A 17,762-nucleotide genomic window follows, 5' to 3' on the forward strand; every position below is an offset into this window, starting at 1 on the left:
AGGCGAACACAACTGAAGCAACTTAGCACACACAGTCACATGGAGGCCTCAGGCCTACAGGTTTATGGCCCACATACACCCAAAGCAAAGGCCCCCAACTCAGCCTTCTAGCACCCCCACTGTGCTATGTGGTCATCAAGGGTGGTCTCAGTCCAGGCCTGGAACCAGACCTACAGAAATGATGCCTGGATCCCCCCAGGGGAACATTCGAGGTCTACCGTGCAACCTCCCACCTGCAGCAGCCTTACCTGTGTCCAGGGCCTGTGGCCCCCCCAGAGGAAGGGGTCTGGAGGTGGTCGGTCGATGATACACCACGTGTACACGGCCCTGCTCGGCCTCCTTCGCCGCCAGACCTTTCTCCAGGGGCTCAATGAAGAATTCCTCCTCTTCCATACGGATCAGGCCAGCCTGCAGGGCAAAGATGAGATTGTTCAAACTCCCAGAACACAGCAGACCAAGGAAGGGAAGCAGTGAGGAGGGCCCCAGAGAGCAGAACTTCTAACCTGGCTGCACAGGGCCCAGGTTAGAACCCCAGCTAGGTGTGAGGCCTGAACCCCAGACCAGGAAGGGCATGAACAGGTGGCTACAGAGGCCCATCATGCCAGAGCCTCCACTTACAGCCATGAGGGCCAGAGCCACTTGGGGGTGGTGAACCCTGTCTGAGGAAGGGATTCTTGCCTGCGTCATCCCCACCCTCACCCCCAGGAGCTCAAAGTCCAAGACAAAGGTCAAAACTCTCAGCCAGGGGCTGAATCTGCCACAGATATATTCAGTTGGACACAAACAGTATTTTCAAAGTTCTGAAACCAACCCTCAAAATGATAAGATTTCATGTTTCAAATGTGGAATTCCATCTTCCCTTGGAAAATGCAGGCTCTGACTACAGTGCATGGTGCCCAGCAGTGGACACATGGATGGAGCACACACTTCAGCTGCTGGCCACAGTCCCCACTGTATATCCTTTTATCCATGACAGCCAGCAGCCCAGACTCTACAGCCACTGAACCACTGCCTCCACCAAAACTGGTTATGGCTCTTCCACGCTGTAAAGCCCTCACAGGACCCCCGTCTCCATCAGGATTCAAGCCGTTCTACACTCTGGCATCCAAGGCTCTCAGCCTGCCACTGTCCTCTTTGCCCCCAGCCCACACACCTCACCTAGTCCCTAAAACAGTCCCGTCCTTCCAATACAGTGCACACCACCTGGCCTTCAAGCTCCTGAATGCACAGAGCCCTCAGCTTGGAAGGACCTGCTGCTCCCCCCACCCTTGGCCATCTGATAAACTCCAATTCTCCAAGCCTTGGCTCAGACCCCTCAAATGCCACCCCCAGCTGCAGGCACATGGCCCTGCCCTCCCCCGAGGCCATCCCACATCACTGCCCCATTCCGCCCCCATACGTTTGATTCCATAAACCAGTCACTGCAGTCGGAGTCTCCACTGTGTCAAGCTGCAGATGTATTTTCTTTAGATCATATGCTTACAAACTACTCATGGTTTGGAATTTTTTAAACCACTTTTCTGAGGTGCAGTTGACATGTAAAAAGATGGTACATAGTTAATATACACAACTCAATAAGTTTGGGGATGAGTATGCACTCATGAGGGCTTTTCTGGTGGCTCAGATGGTAAAGAATCTGCCTGCAATGCAGGAGTCTCAGGGTCGGGAAGATCCCCTGGAAAAGGAAACGGCAACCTGCTCCAGTATCTGTGCCTGGAGAATTCCAGGGACAGAGGAGCCCAGCAGGCTATAGTCCATGGGGCCGCAAAGAGTCGCATATGACTGAGCAACTAACACTTTCATTTTGACTTTCATATACTCGTAGAACCATCACTGCCATGAAGGTCATAAACATATCCATCACCTCTCTCAGTATCCCCCTACACTTTTTATGGTTATCATTTTTTTTCCGATAAGAACACTATATGTAAAATCAACCATCTTAGCAAATTTTAAGTATATTATAGACTATTTTTGATAGAGTATTGTTAGTTATAGGCACGGTGCTGTATAAAAGATTTCCAGTACCTACTTATCTTGCATACTGAAATTCTGTGCTCTTTGACAATCACCTCCCATTTCCTCCTCCCTCCAGCCCCTGTGGTTATGAGTTTGCTGTTCTTTATTCTACACATAAGTGAGATGTTACAGTATTTGTCTTTCCGTGTCTAGCTTATTTCACTCAGCATAACATCCTCCAGTTTCAGCCATTCTGTGCAAGTGGCAGGATTGCCTTCTTTATAAAAGCTGAATAAAAATATTTCCATTTCAACAGCATCTGTAAAATACATTGTACATAAATACCACATTTCTTTATCAATTTGTCATCCACAGATGTACATTTGGATTGTTTCCATGTCCATTGTGAATAAAGCTGTAATGAACATGGGAGTACAGATACCTCTTCAATATCCTGTTTTTATTTTCTTTGGGTACATTCCCAGAAGTGGGATTGTTGGTCACATGGTAGTTATATTTTCATTTTTCGAGGAACCTCCATATTGTTTTCCATGGTGACTAAGTCAATTTCATTTTTTTGCATTCAGTTTTCCCAACACCGAGACACTATCTTTTCACACTGAAAGTTCTTGGCTCCCTTGTCAAATAAATTGACTGTATATGCATAGGATTATTTCAGGGTTCTTGATTCTGATCCATTGGTCTATGTGTCTGGTTTTATGTCAGTACCATACTGTTTTTATTACTAGAGCTTTATAATATGTTTTGAAATCAGGAAGTGTGATGCCTCCAGCTTTGTTCTGTCTCAAGGTATATGAGGTATTTTTGTGGTTCCATAAAAATTTTAGGGTTTTTTAATATTGGAATTTGGAATTTTGATAAGGGCTGCATTGAATCTATAGTTTTGGACATTATGGACATTTTATAAATATTAACTCTTCTGATCCATGAACACAATATACTTTTCCATTTGTGTTTTCTTCAATATCTTTAATTAGTATCTTATAGTATTCAGTCCATAATCTTTCACTTCCTCGGGTAAATTTATCCCTAAGCATTTTACAGTATCAGATGCTATTGAAACGGAAATATTTTATTTCTTTGTCAGTTTACTATTGGTGATTTTTGTATCTTGATTTTGTACCCTAAAACTTTACTGAATTAATTAGTTTTAACAGTGTTTTGATGGATTCTTTAGAATTTTCTATATACAAGATCATGTCATAAGGAAACAGATACAATTTTACTGCTTCTTTCCTATCTGGATGACTTTTATTTCTTTTTCTTGCTCTAGCTAGAACTTCCAATATTATTTTCAACAGGAGTTGTGAAAATAGGCATATTGTCTTATTCATGATCTCAGAGAGAAAGCTTTCAACCTTTTACCATCATTGTGCATGATATTAGCAATGGCTTGTCACATATGGTCTTTATTATGTTGAGGTATGTTCCTTCTACACTTAATTTGTTTAGAGTTTTTATCATGAAAAAGGTTGAATTTTGTCAAATGCTTATTCTGCACATATTGAAATGATCATATTAATATAAATTTTATTTTTCATTCTATTAAGGTGGTTTGGTTGGTGGCTCAGAGGTTAAAGCATCTGCCTCCAATGCGGGAGACCCGGGTTCGATCCCTGGGTCAGGAAGATTCCCTGGAGAAGGAAACGGTAACCCACTCCAGTATTCTTGCCTGGAGAATCCCATGGACGGAGAATCCCATGGACGGAGAAGCCTGGTAGGCTACAGTCCACGGGGTCGCATAGAGTCAGATACGACTGAGCGACAGAACGGAACGGAACGGTTCAGTTCAGTTCAGTTCAGTCACTCAGTCGTGTCCGACTCTTTATTACATCTATTGATTTTCACATGTTTAACCAACCTTGCATCCTAGGGATGAATCCCACTTTGATCATGGTGTATAATCCTTTTAATGTGCTGTTGAATCTGGTTTGCTAATATTCTGTCAAGAATCTTTGCATCTATAGTCATCAGGGGTATCGGCCTGTAGTTTTGTTTTCTTATAGGGTCCTCATGTGGCTTTGGTATCAGGATAATGTTGGCCTCACAAAAATGAATTTAGGAGTGCTGCCTCCTCTTTAAATTTTTGGAAGAGTTTGAGAAGGACTGACATTAATTCTTCAATAAATATTTGGTAGAATTTACCTGTGATGTCATGTAGCCCTGGGCTTTTCTTTGTTTGGAGATTTTTGATTACTGACTCAATCTCCTTACTCATTATTGGTCTACTGAGATTTCTATTTCTTCATGATTCAGTATTGGTAGGTTGTACAGTTCTAGTAATTTATTCATTTCTTCTAGGTTGGCCAATTTGTTGGTATATACTTATTCATAGTAGTCTCTTATGGTCTTTTATATTTCTGCAATATCCCATCGCAGTGGCTCCTCTTCCGTGTATTGTGAGTCTTCTCTTTTTCTTGGTAAGTCTACCTAGAGGTTTGTCCATTTTTTTAAAAACAGCCAACTCTTAGTTTTGTTTACCTTTTTCACTGTTTTTCTATTCTCTGTTTCATTTATTTCTGCTTTGATCCTTGTTGTCTCTTTCCCTCCACTAACTCTGGGCTTAGTTTTTTTATCTTTTCCTAGTTCCTTCAGGTATAAAGTTAGGTAGTTTATTTGAGATCTTTCTTTTTTATTGTATGCTTTTATTGCTATAAACTTTCATATATATATTTATAAATATATATAAAATTTATATATAACTTTCAGAATTGCTTTTATTATAAAATTTCAGAACATATATAAAATTTCAGAACTGCTTTTGCTATGCCACATAAGTTTGGTATGCTGTATTTCCATTTTTGTTTGTTTCAAGATATTTTCTTTATTTCCCTTTGATTTTTCCTTGGACCCTTTAGTTCAGCAGTGTGTTAATTTCTATGAATTGTGAATTTTTCAGTTTTCCTCTTGTTAGTGATTTCTAGTTTCATACCACTGTAGTCAGAAAAGTTACTTGGTATGTTTTCAGTCTTTTACATTTGCTAAGACTTGTTTTTTGACATAATATATGACCTCTTTTGGAAATTGTTGCATGCAGGCTTGAGAAAAATGTGTATCCTGCTAATATTGGGTGGAAAGTCCTATGTCAGCTTGGTCCATTTGGCCTACAGTACAGCTTAAATCCAATATTTTCTTATCGATTTTCTGTCTGGATGATCTAAAGCCTCCCACTATTATTGTATTGTTGTCTATTTCTCCTTTCAGATCTATTACTATTTGACTGAAAATTTTAGGTGCTCTGATGTTGGGTGTAAATACATTTACAATTGTTGTGTTCCTATGCTGAATTGCCACTTGCCCATTATATAAAGACCTTCTCTGTTTCTTGTCACAGTTTTTGATTTAGTCTGTTTTGTCTGATAAGTACAGCTTACCCCTTTCCTCTTTTGGTTTCCCTTTGCATAGACTATCTTTTCCCATCCCTTCACTTTGAGTTTATGTGTATCCTTAAAGCTAAAGTGAGTCTCTTGTTGGGAGCACATAGCTGGCTCTTGCTTTTGTTTGCTTGCTTTTTAATCTATCCAGTCATTCTGTCTTTTGATTTGAGAATTTAACCCATTTACATTAAAGTAATTGTTGATAAGTAAGGACTTATTGAAGTCATCCTGTTAATTAACTTCTGACTTTTTATAATTCCTTTCTTCCTCTCTTCCTGTCTTCTTTTGTGAACTGATAATTTTCTGTAGTGGCATACTTTGATTCTCTTCAGTTTGTGAATATGTTCATGTTGTGTGTATAAAGGTTTTTCTTTTGTGGTTACTGAGGCTTATTTGAAACATATTATAGATATAAGTGTTTAAGTTAATAATTTAATTTCAATTACATGCAAAAACTCTGTATTTTTATCCCTCACTTCCACATTTTATATTTTAACATTATAATTTACATCTTTTTATATTGTGTATCCACTAACAAATTATTGTAGTTTCAGCTATTTGTAATACTTTGATTCTTTAAGCTGTATACTAGAGTTAAGTAGTTAACATACCACCATATTACAGAATTACAGTATTCTGAATTTGACCGTATATCTACCTTTACCAGTGTGTTATATACTTTCACATATTCATATTACTAATCAATGTCATTTTGTTTCAGCTTAAAGACCTCCTTTCAGCATTTCTCATAAGGCAGATCTAGTAGTGATGAACTCTCTCAGCATTTGTTTGGGAAGGTCTTTTTCTTGCCTTTACTTCTGAAAGACAACTTTGCCAAGTAAAGCATTCTTCATGGGTAGTTTTTTTTTTCCTTTCAGCACTTTGAACATATCATTCCACTCACCTGACCTGCAAAGTTTTTGCTGAGAAATCCACTGATGGCCTCATTGGGATTCTCTTATATGAGAGAAATTTTTTCTCGTGCTGTTTTTAAAAGTATCTCTTTGTCTTTACTTTTAGATGGCTTATTATAACGTGTCTTGAAGAAGGTCATTTTGGGGTGACCTAGTAGCTTCATGAACTTAGATGTCCAAATCTTTCCAAGGTTTGAGAAGTTCTCAGCTACTGTTTATTAAAAGAATTTTAACAAACCTTCTGCCACTTTCTCCCCCTCTTCTTGGACTTCAGTAATGCAGAGATTATTTCTCTTACTGAGTCCCATAAGTTTCCTCATTCCTTTTTGCTCTTCCGATTAGATAATTTCAAACGATCTGTCTTCTAGTTCACTGAGTCTCTGCTTTGTGTTCTCTGTTGAATTCTTCCATTCAGTCATTGTATTCTTCAGCTCCAAAATTTTGTTTGGTTCTTTTTATGTTTTCTATTTCTTTGTTGAACTTTTCATTTTGTTCTTGCACTGTTTTTCTGATTTCACTAAGTTTTTTGTCTTGAGTTATCTTGTAGCTTTCAGATTATCTTTAGGACAATAACTCTGAATTTTTTTATCATGCAATTCATTTCTTTTGGGTCAGCTACTGAAAATTCACTGCATTCCTTCGATGATGTGATGTTTACCCAATTCTTCAAAATCTCTGTGCCTTGCACAGCTTTCTTCACATTTCCAGATTTTATAGACTGACTTCAGTAAAAAAGACCTTCACCTGCGGTTGGTGGGGAGGACACACTGGACCTAGTGGTGCAAAGCACCAAGTGCGGGGGAATATGGCGGCTCTGGGTCCAGGGGACACTTGCTATATCATTGGCTCAGGCTGCTAGATCCATGACATCAGCAACTGCGTGGTCCCTGGTGACAACTACTGCAGTGAGTCCATAATGGCTGCAAGGACTCTTGGGGTTCTCATGAGGCCTATGGGTTCGGCAGCTAGTTACCAGAGCTGGCAGTGGTGGTAGCCAGAACAAGCAGTATGCACATACTTAGCTTCAGGGGCCAGCTTCAGGGCCTGTGTAGTGGCAGTGCCCACCTGTCGTTCATGACAAGGGTCAGGGCCAGCAGGAAGGGTCAACTGCAGGCACAGGAGCAGCGACGTGAGCCCGGGCTGTTGATATGCACTCCTGTGGCTGCAGGGTCTCACCATGGGGGCACACGTGGCAGTGGAGACTGAGGATGGAAATCAAGTTGATGGCAAACACGTATACAACTGGAGGTTAATCCTAAGTATATGCATACTGGTGGGGGTTAAACATGGTCGAGGCACGTGTTCCACGCTTGCTGTCCAGTCTCTAAGTCATGTCTGACTCTTTGCAACCCCATGGACTGCAGCACGCCAGGATTCCCTGTCCTTCACCATCTCCCAGAGTTCACTCAAACTCACGTCCATGATGCCATCCAACCATCTCTTCCTCTGTCTTACCCTTCTCCTCCTGCCCTCAATCTTTCCCAGCATCAGGGTCTTCTCCAATGAGTCAGCTCTTCACATCTGGTGGCCAAAGTATCGGAGCTTCAGCATCAGTCCTTCCAATGAATATTCAGGGTTGATTTCCTTTAGGATGGACTGGTTTGATCTCCTTGCAGTCTTTGAAAGGGACTTTCAAGACTCTTTCCCAGCACCACAGTTCGAAAGTTATCAATTCTTTTGGAGCTCGGCCTTCTTTATGGTGCAACTCTCACATCCATACATGACCACTGGAAAAACCGTAGCCTTGACTAGACGGACCTTTGTCAGCAAAGTGATGTCTCTGCTTTTGAATACGCTGTTTAGATTTGTCATAGCTTTTCTTCCAAGGAGTAAGTGTCTTTTAATTTCATGGCTGCATTCACCATCTGCAGTGATTTTGGAGCCCAAGAAAATGAAGTCTGTCACTGGTACCACTTTTTCTCCATCTGTTTGCTATGAAGTGATGGGACTGAATGCTGTGATCTTAGTTTTCTGAATGTTGAGCTTTAAGCCAGGTTTTTCACTCTCTTCTCTTACTCTCATTGAGAGGCTCTTTAGCTTGTCTGCACTTTCTGCCATTAGAGTGGTGTCATCTGCATATCTGAGATTGTTGATATTTCTCCCGGCAATCTTGATTCCAGCTTGTGATTCACCCAGCCCTACTCTGCATAGAAGTTAAATAAGCAGGATGACAAAAATAAAGCCTTGGCATACTTCTTTCCCCATTTTGAGCCAGTCTGTTGTTCCATGTCCTTATGTCCTGCACTTATGTAGCTGTAAAGGCCTGGGCCAGCTGCCCATCCTGTGTTGAGAGTGGGAAAGGGGAGGGTGGCAGCAGGAGGGCTCAGGTACCTTATGTCTGTGAATGCAATTACCCATAGAGCAAAGCCTCAGCAGTAAAATCTGCAGGAGGTCTGCAGCAGCCATGTTGGCCATTAGTTTCTTTAGTGGTGAAAGCTATGGGACTCCTCTGCAGAGCAGGCCACTGAGAAACATGGTCACTCCCACTTCACAGCTCATGGGAGGCCCTGTTCTTCTTCCCAGTTGTTTCTATTCATCTCAGTTTTGCTGGTCTCTGGGTGAAACCAAAGTTGGTCCTTTGTGCATTACCCAAAGAAGTTAGGAAAGCTGATGGCTCACACTGCTCCTTTTCCCATGGAGGGAAACATTCTTGCTGGGGATGACAGGATGACACATGCAGAATGAAACCATCTTCCTTCTCTTCTTGAGCTGTTATCTCAGGTTTTTTGGTTTTTTTTTTTTTGGTTCCACTGTGTTACTGAAGTTTTTAAGTGGACTCCAGAGCTCTCCTAGAAATGCCTCTGTTCATGGATAGCTGTTTAGTTGTTCATCTCTGCTGAGGGATGAAGGTTGGGGTCACCTAACACATCTACTCAGGGACTTCACTCAGGAGTTTTAAAAGCTTGAATTAGTTGCTCCGACTTAAGGATCAGAGGGTTCCACATAAATGGACAGATTTCAAGATTCTCTCAAAGCATCAGAAAGGCTGGCACTTCCTGTTTCCCATCAGCTTAGCTGGCAGTGGCCAGAGGTTTCCTCTAGGGTTCTCCCCTTGAGCCTCCAGAGGGAATACAGCCCTGCTAATTAGTACTCTGACCTCCACATGTGAGAGAAGACGTTTCTCTTGTCTTCAGTAATTTCCAGCAGCTGCAGGAAGCTAATACAGGGCCCCGGTGGGCAGAGGGGCGAGATGGGTGGCCATTCTCTGAGGGCCACAGGATGGGGTGCAGGAGTTGCAGACCCCTGAGGACACACGTTTGAGGCATCCTGGACTTCTGTCAAAGGGGTCTAGGACAAACAGGAAGGGCAGCAAGAATGACAGCCAGACTGGGACACCAAGATCACCCGTCTGTGGGAGGAGACAGGAGAAGAGAGACACATGGAAACGCTGCAGGCCCCAAGCTCTGACTCATCCCTGAGTCCTAGGGCCCTTCCAGGCTTGGAGAGGTGAGCAAATATCTGTGAGATAAATGAGCAAGTGACCCCGAAACAGGCAAGACATGTCCTCGGAGATAAAGACAGATGGCGGGGCGAGGATGCTGCGGGCCATCCCCTTGTACCGGCACGTGGCTAATAGTGTTCACACCAGCAAACCTCTCTGTATGCTGCCATGGACTCTTCCCATGTCTGCGGTTTGGGGGCACTCTGGTGTCTCGAACCCATCTCACTGATGGAACCCAAGGACACGTGGCAGGGTGGCAGTGGGTGAGTGGTCTGGGAGTTGGGTGTCCTGAGTTTCCGGCACCATTTCTGTCTGCCCAGGCGGCCTCAGCCTAGGTGTCGGAGCTCCCGGGCTTTCGATACACTTGCCTGTAAAGGAGGGACGGTTGTCCCTCCCCTCACGTGGTTGCTGCAGGTACCTAGGCAACCTAGGAGGCACTCAGAATCAGAGCACACATAGGCAGCGCTCTGCAACCCAAGAGGTGTCATCTACTTGCTTGCTTTCCAAAGGAGAAAACTGAGACCGAGGGGCAGAATGCTCTGCCAGGGACACACGAGGTCCAGGAATCAAACCCCAGACCCCAGATGGAATGAATATCTCCTAGGTGGAGACCCAGGCCTATCTTGCCTTATTAAGGCATGGCATGGAGAAGATCCTCTGGAGTAGGAATTGGCAACCCACTCCAGTGTTCTTGCCAGAAAAATCTCATGGACAGAGGAGCCTGGCGGGCTACAGTCCATAGGGTCACAAGGAGCAGACACCATTGAGCCTGCATGCATGAACTGGGGCATCGGGGTCCAGCAGGTAACCCCCTCTTCTGGAGGGAAACTTGCACCCCAGAGTCAGAGCCACCTGTGCCACAGGCCCAGCTTCCTGGGATCATTCTGGAGGGACCCAGTGTGACAATGACCCAGAACCTAGTCTGATGAGAAGCCAGTCTTCTCTGGCTTAAGAGACTCCAGGACTCTTTGGGGTCTCCCTGTCCACGGGGATTGGGTTCTCTTCCCTGGCCAGACTTTTCCAGTTAAAGGTCATGGGGCTGATGAAAGGGCACTGGATCTGTTCGATGCTGACCTCTGCCTTGCTGTTATCAGAAGCCAGGGTCCAAGTTGGCTAAGCTGCCTGGCAGGGACCCTCCAGAGTGCCATCTGAAGGGCACTGTAGTGCTCTGAGATAAATCTGAAGTATGGCGCCAGTTTACTTAGGTGCACTCATGCAACCAGAGACTTCTAAACTGACAGTTCTCTCATGGAGAAGTTACATCCCTCACCAGCATCAGCCCATCTCTGACAAGTACTGAGGAGCAAACAGGCGGTCACAGTGATATATAAGCTGGGCCTGCCCCAAGGGCGGCAGCTGACCACTGCGAGACCGGTGGATGACCACTGAGCCCAGCGGCCGATCAACCCTCAAGACCACCAGCCAAAGCGCTGCTTGGTAAGGCGCTCCCCACAAGGAGAGCGGGATTCCTTTCACTACCTGCTTCTCAGGCATTTTAGTATGCATGCTGGGAATCATCTGTCTGAAAAACTGCAAAGGAAAATTGACAAAAGAACAAGGTACAGAACATGGGGTATGTTTTGCTGAGTCTTCTCCAGGACTTTGATTTTTCCTGCTGCCAGTGGCAAATATATCTGGTTTTACATGTAATTTTTATTAATAAGAATCAATTTCCTCTCCCCACTTAATAAATATTGAAGAAGTCTCTGAAGCACACTGATGTGAAGGGCATTCAATCAGGAGCCTGCCTATGTCTGTCCAGCCTGATGTTATATGGAGGGGCTGGCTCTCACCGGAAATCCACTCTGCTCTTGAACTTTGTGACTGTCGGCCTAACCTGGCCAGGAGGGAGGCTCATGGGAGGACCCTGTCCCTGACCCTCAGGGTCCACCACTGAGGCCTGGCAGGTCTTTGGTCATCAAATCACTAGTTCTCAGATCTTGGTGAATTATAAGATACCTGCCCTTTTTCCCCCTTCCTCTAGGCCTTGTTCTTTTGCTGTTTGGTTTTTTTTACAACTATGGCTTGTGGCATCTTAGTTCCCCGACCAGGGATTGAACCTGAGACTCAGCAATGAAAGTATCAAGTCCTCATAACTGGACCACCAGGGAATTTCCTGCTGTTTGGTTTTTGATGAAGTAGTGACTAGAAATGGAAACTAAAAGGTAAACATTTGCCATCATTGAGAGGCTTGACAGATAGCCTCCATCACTTTGAATTCTAAGCACGAGAGACACTGACGCTCTCGGGGATGTGGTCTCACAGGAAGGCCAGCGCATACCCTGCTTCCGTGTGTGCGGGGCCCAGGGGCTCCCCGTGGAAGTCGCAGGCCGCAGCGCACACACATTCCTGTGTCTGTGTGACAGGGGTCGGTCTGTCACTCAGCCTCATCATTCTTGCAACCTTCAGTGCCGAGACTGTCGTGGGTCTGCCAGGGCTGCAGGAGTGATGAGCGAGAATAGGAAGAAAAAAAGAAGCTGGTCCCAAAACAGAAGGATCCAGGCTGTGACACAGGACAAGGCCGCGTGTGTCTGCAGCAGCTCACAGATGCCCCAAACTTGACTTTGCCCTGAAGCACATATGCCTGTGTGTAAATGCACACGTCCATGTGCATACATGCACACACCCTTGCCACTGGAATTCCCCCAAATGCTGGCATCTGATACGCACGCATCTGTCCTCTCCCCTGCCTGTCAGCTCCTGCTCTGCCCCTCGCGGAACGTCACCTTCTGGAGGGGTCTGCCTGTGGATGCCCCAGTGGCAGAGTCCCTGCCTCCCCTGCTCTCTGCCTTTACTTGGCGGACAAGTAGCCCTTGCATGTGCCATCCAAATCCTCCTTCCTCTTGGGGAGCTATCCCTCCTGCTGGTGTATAATCTCTCTCCTTATAAACAATTAGAGAGGTGTTAAAGATCTGTGAGGATCAAACCGAGACTATCTTTGATTCAATCAGAAAGTTTAAAATAGAACTGAACAGGAAATAATTTTCTCACTATGAATTTCATGCTTTTTAAAATATGAAAGAGCTTTACTGGGCTGTAATTCATATATCATACAATTCATTCACTTACACCATGCAACTCAACTACCACCACAATTTTAGAACATTTTCAACATATCCCCCAAAAGAAACCCTATACACATTTGCAGCCAGTCCCCATTTTCTCCCAGTCCCCTCATTGACCCTGCTGCCATGCATCGGCCCCTGCAACCACTTAATCTACTTTATTTCTCTATGGATTTGCTTATTCTGGACATTTCATACATATCGAATCATACAGTATGTGATCCTTTGTGACTGGTTTCATTCACCGAGTAAAATGTTTACAAGATTCCTAATATGTCAGCACTTAAGTTCATTTTTATTGTCCAATAATACTCCATTTTACAGATGTTCCACATTTTTTTTACCCATTCACTGGTTGATAGACATTTGGATTGTTTCCACTTTTTTGGCTTTTATGAATAATGCTGCTTTGAACATTTATGTTCAAGCTTTTGCGGAGACATATGTTTTCATTTTTCTTGAGTATAGACCTAGAAATGGAATCATTGGGCCATATGGCAACTTTATGCCAGACCAGATGCACAATGTTACATTCCCACCAGCAGTGTATAAGGGTTCCAATTTCTCCACATCCTCACCAACACTTACTATCTACCTTTTTCCTTCTAGCCACCCCCCTGTGTATGGACTGACGTCTTATTGTGATCGTGATTAGAATTTTCCTGATGACTAAGGAGTTGGGCATCTTTTCATGTGCTTATTGGTCATTTGTTTCTCTTCTTTGGAGAAATGACTGTTCAGTTTCACTGCTCATCTTTTAACTGGATTAATTTCATTTTTGAGTTGTAAGAGTTCTTTATTCTAGATACAATTCCCTAATAGATACATGATGTGCAAATATTTTTGATCATTCTGTAGGTTATCTTCTGACTTTCTTAATGGTGTTCTTTGAAGTTATAAAGGACATTCATAAAGTACACCTTGTCTATTTTTTCTTTTATCATTTGTGCTCACGGTGTTATATCTAAGGCTTTGCCTAACCCAAAATAGTAAAGATTTGTTCCTACATTTTTATGAGTTTTATAGTTTTAGATCTTATATTTAGATCTATGATCCATTTTGAGTTAATCTTGACATGATATGAGGTAGGGTCCAACTTCATTCTTTTGCTTTGGATATCCAGTTGTCCCAATACTATTTGTTGGAAAGACTACTTTTTCCTCCACTGATGTCTTGGCACTCTTTGTAAAAATCAATGCAAAGAGTTATTTCGGGATCCTCAGTTCTATTTCACGGATCTATATGTTTATCCTTCTGCCAGTACCAGTCTTGACTACCATAACTTTGTAAGTTTTGAAATCAGGAAGCGTGAGTTCTCTAACCTCATTCTTTTTCAATATTGTTTTGACTATTTTGGGTTTCTTGTATTTTCATATGAACTTTAGCTTGTCAATTCCTGCCAAGAAGCCAACTGGGACTGTGATAGAATACAATGCCTTTTAAAATCATGTTTGGTGCCACGCTGATGCATCCTTGTGCCAACCCTTGAGGAATGCTGGCCTAGAGAGAACACTGCACTGGAAACCGAGAGACTGGGATGGGAACCCTAACTCCTCAGACTAACCAGATATGTGACCTTGAGCAGATCAGCACCTCAGGAAGCTGCAGAGTACAGGCGCACTGTGCCACCTCTGCTGCTGGACAGAGTCTTCTCGACGGCATCACCTCAGCTCCACTTTGTATCTCTTGTCATCATTTCTCTCCTGCCACTTAACGCAGCCCAGACTTGAATTAAAAATTTAGTCCCCACAGATAAGGACATCACAGGCTTAAAGTATCAGAAGTGACCTCTTTGTCTATTCCACTGCAACAATTATGGTTACAAACCAGAAGTCATTTACCATATATTCTGGAAAGGAAATCCATGTCATGTAAAAAATAATTCATAATTCAACTTTAATATCTTGGGGCAAAAACTGTCGAGCAAGTCAGCAAAAATGAAAGAAAAGGGTAGAGGAGGTAGAAGAAGTAGTCTAACTGTATTAATTTCTTAAATGTACATAAAAGGATCAGTAGTTACTGACAAGCTGGTAAAGTTGATAGCCATAAGTTTAAGAATACTAAAAAAGCCATAACTACAAAAATTAATATATTCCTTCCAAATAACTGAACGTGGAGAACAGAAAATAGAAAAACAACAAAAATAAAATAAGCATAAAAAATGTAAGTAGGATGACAGAAGTAACAACAAATATATCTATTATAACAATAAATGTAAATGCTCAGATTACTTCCAAAAATCTCTATGACTTGCCAAAAGAAATGACAAAATTTATGCTAGACCAAAAGAGTTTTACAGATAAGACTTTTCACCACTTAAACAACAAAAACACCCATGTCATACCATTGACTAAGAAGGAAGGCCCAGCTCTACTGTAATGATGGACTTGGGTAAAGTCTTATATGTCTCCAAGCCTACTGTCAACACAGCCCAACAGAGCAGGGCAAGCCCACTAAGTCACTCGGCTTCGATTCAAATGCTGCTTCAACACTGGCTAACTGGATTCAGCCTCGGTGTCTCCAGCATAAAATAAGGATAATGATGATATTCACACCGTTGGTTTGAGGGTTAAACCAGGTAAAGCACTCAGCACACTGCATAGGTAACAAACTAGCCAATATCATCCTTATTAGTAAGACAAAAGGAAAGCTGTGTGGACACACAGAGAGAGTTAGCAAAGAGTTAACAAAGCCAAGGTTTGGAATGTGTTTTGCTTTTTTATCAATGTTGTCTGTATTTTTTGAGGATTTTTTTTCTTTTTTACAAAAGGCACACATCAAAACAGACACTCTGTTTAAAGAAAGGAGCAGGAAAAGGGGGAATGGGCAGGGAAAGAAAGATAAGGGAGAAAAAAATGGGATAAACAAGATGCTGACAAGAATGCTTCACCGGGACCAAGGGAGAGGCCAGTCTGTCAGTCTTCTCACTAAATCAAGCAGCGCCAGGACGGCTCCCACGGGAGCTGGCCTGTCCGGCCTGTGAGGGTCCACACCAGTGCTGGGGAGGGCCTTCAGGAGCTGGCCTCCCAGCCAGGCTAAGAGACAGGGGTCAGCAGGTCAGGCCCAGACCCCAGGACCATAACAGGCCTGCCCATCCATCACAAGAACTGACACCCACCCCTGCCAGATGCTCTAGCTGACATTTCCCAGGTCCCACTCAGCATGAAGACTGTGTCGGGGAATGTCCCCAGTCACAAATTAACATTCGCATAAATAACTAAAGAAGAAAAATGACTCTTGCTGTAGCAACATTTGCCAAAATACCAAAAAGTGGACTTTTTTTTTCTGAGCTTCCGTATCTCACCAGCTGGGCCCCAGCAGACTGTGGCCTTGAGACACGAGGTGGAGGTGAGAATAAAGTCCAAGTTCCTTGTTCAACATGCTGTTAACAGATCCTCGCCTGAGCTGGCACCCAATCCTAGGGCAGCCCAGCCGCATAACACACATACCAGCAGCTAAAATCCAACACGTTTGCACTGCTGTCCAGAAGGCCCCCCCGCCTCCTTGGAGACCACGCACACCCTGCTTTTCCTCCCCTCCTCTGACTCGTCTGGGACCAGCATGTCTGAACCCCACCAGCCCTAGCCTGGTCCAGACATAGTCTGGTCAGGGGCTGGGGAACTGGAGCACTTGTCTAGGAACACCCCCATCTGCTTTTGCCCCAGATGTGTGTTCTTTGAGGTGCTATTTTAAAGGCACTAACACCCCCATAGGCAATGTCACAGGTGGCTGGGGTCCTGGGCCGAGGAGTCCCAGCCACCTGCACCACAGAGCTCCAGACTCTGCACACACTGTCACTCAGTCATCCTTGGTGGCCAAGAGACGTACACTGGCAAGCAGAGCACACAAGGGCCCACGTCAGGGCCCAGGCGCATGGCAACCCCAGGACCATCCCTCGGCATTCAAGCAGACGCACTCCACAAAGGCCAGCTTCCTCCCACAAGATGCCAGGGCCAGCACCTCCTCACTACCTCTGCCTTCGTCTGATCATCTCAGCAAAATACTGTAGTCTGCGTGTCGTCAACCATACAGATTTATCTTCCTGATTTCTGGAAGTCAGAGATCAAGTCAGCGAGGCTGTCAGCAGGGTGGTTTCTCCTGATGCCTCTCTCCGTGACTGGTAGGTGGCACGTGTCCTCCCGTGGTCACCCTTCTCTGTGAGTCTGTGTCCAAATTTCCTCTTAATAAGGAAGTCACATTGGATTAAGGCTTCACCCACATGACTCATTGGAAAAGACCCTGATGTTGGGAAAGACTGAAGGCAGGAGGAGAAGGGGACGACAGAGGATGAGATGGCTGGATGGCATCACCGACTCAATGGACATGGGTCTGGGTAAACTCCGGGAGTTGGTGATGGACAGGGAGGCCTGGCGTGCTGCGGTTCATGGGGTCGCAAAGAATTGGACACGACTGAGCGACTGAACAGAACTGAACACATGACTTTAATGGAACTTAGTTAATCTCTGGAAAGGCCCTATCTCCTGTTTTGGGGTCACATTCTGAGGTACTAGGGGGATAGGATTTGCCACATGAACGTGGGTTGAGGGGCCTTCCCTGTGGCTCAGATGGTAAAGAGTCTGCCTGCAAAGCAGGAGACTCCACTTCGATCCCTAGATTGGGAAGATCTCCTGGAGAAGGAAAATGGCAACCCACTCCAGTATTCTTGCCTGGAAAAATCCCATGGACAGAAGAGTCTGGTGAGCTACAGTCATGGGGTCATAAACAGTCGGACATGACTGAGTTACTAACAGTTTAGCCCAGAACAGCCTCTGTGCACCAACGCTGCCCAGACTCAGAGCTGGTTGCTGGTAGGGGTGCCAGGTGGTCCTTGGGCCCAGAATAACAGAGCTGGGCAGGGCTGTTGCTCAGGGACCAACTCTGGGCAATCGTAAGGAGGTCAGCCCCTGAGTCACACCTAAGTCGGCCAGCACTCAGGCAAGTTGAAGCACAGCCAAGGCAGACCTCATGGGACTCCTGACACTCC

The 17,762-nt window shown here is 44.3% G+C and overlaps 1 protein-coding gene across 1 annotated transcript in view; it reads right to left on the reverse strand.

The window, feature by feature from the left end:
• ADAMTS2 (ADAM metallopeptidase with thrombospondin type 1 motif 2) overlaps window positions 1-17,762 on the reverse strand; it is a 255,613-nt gene that overhangs the window by 172,398 nt on the left and 65,453 nt on the right. Inside the window, exon 3 of the mRNA XM_055429192.2 lies at window positions 249-408. Coding sequence (XP_055285167.2) covers window positions 249-408 — 160 coding nt within the window. The remainder of the gene's footprint in view (window positions 1-248; window positions 409-17,762) is intronic.

The sequence above is a fragment of the Moschus berezovskii genome, chromosome 8 (assembly GCF_049115385.1).
Source record: "Moschus berezovskii isolate FMDL1 chromosome 8, NW_MosBer_1.0, whole genome shotgun sequence".
Classification (NCBI taxonomy): domain Eukaryota; kingdom Metazoa; phylum Chordata; class Mammalia; order Artiodactyla; family Moschidae; genus Moschus; species Moschus berezovskii.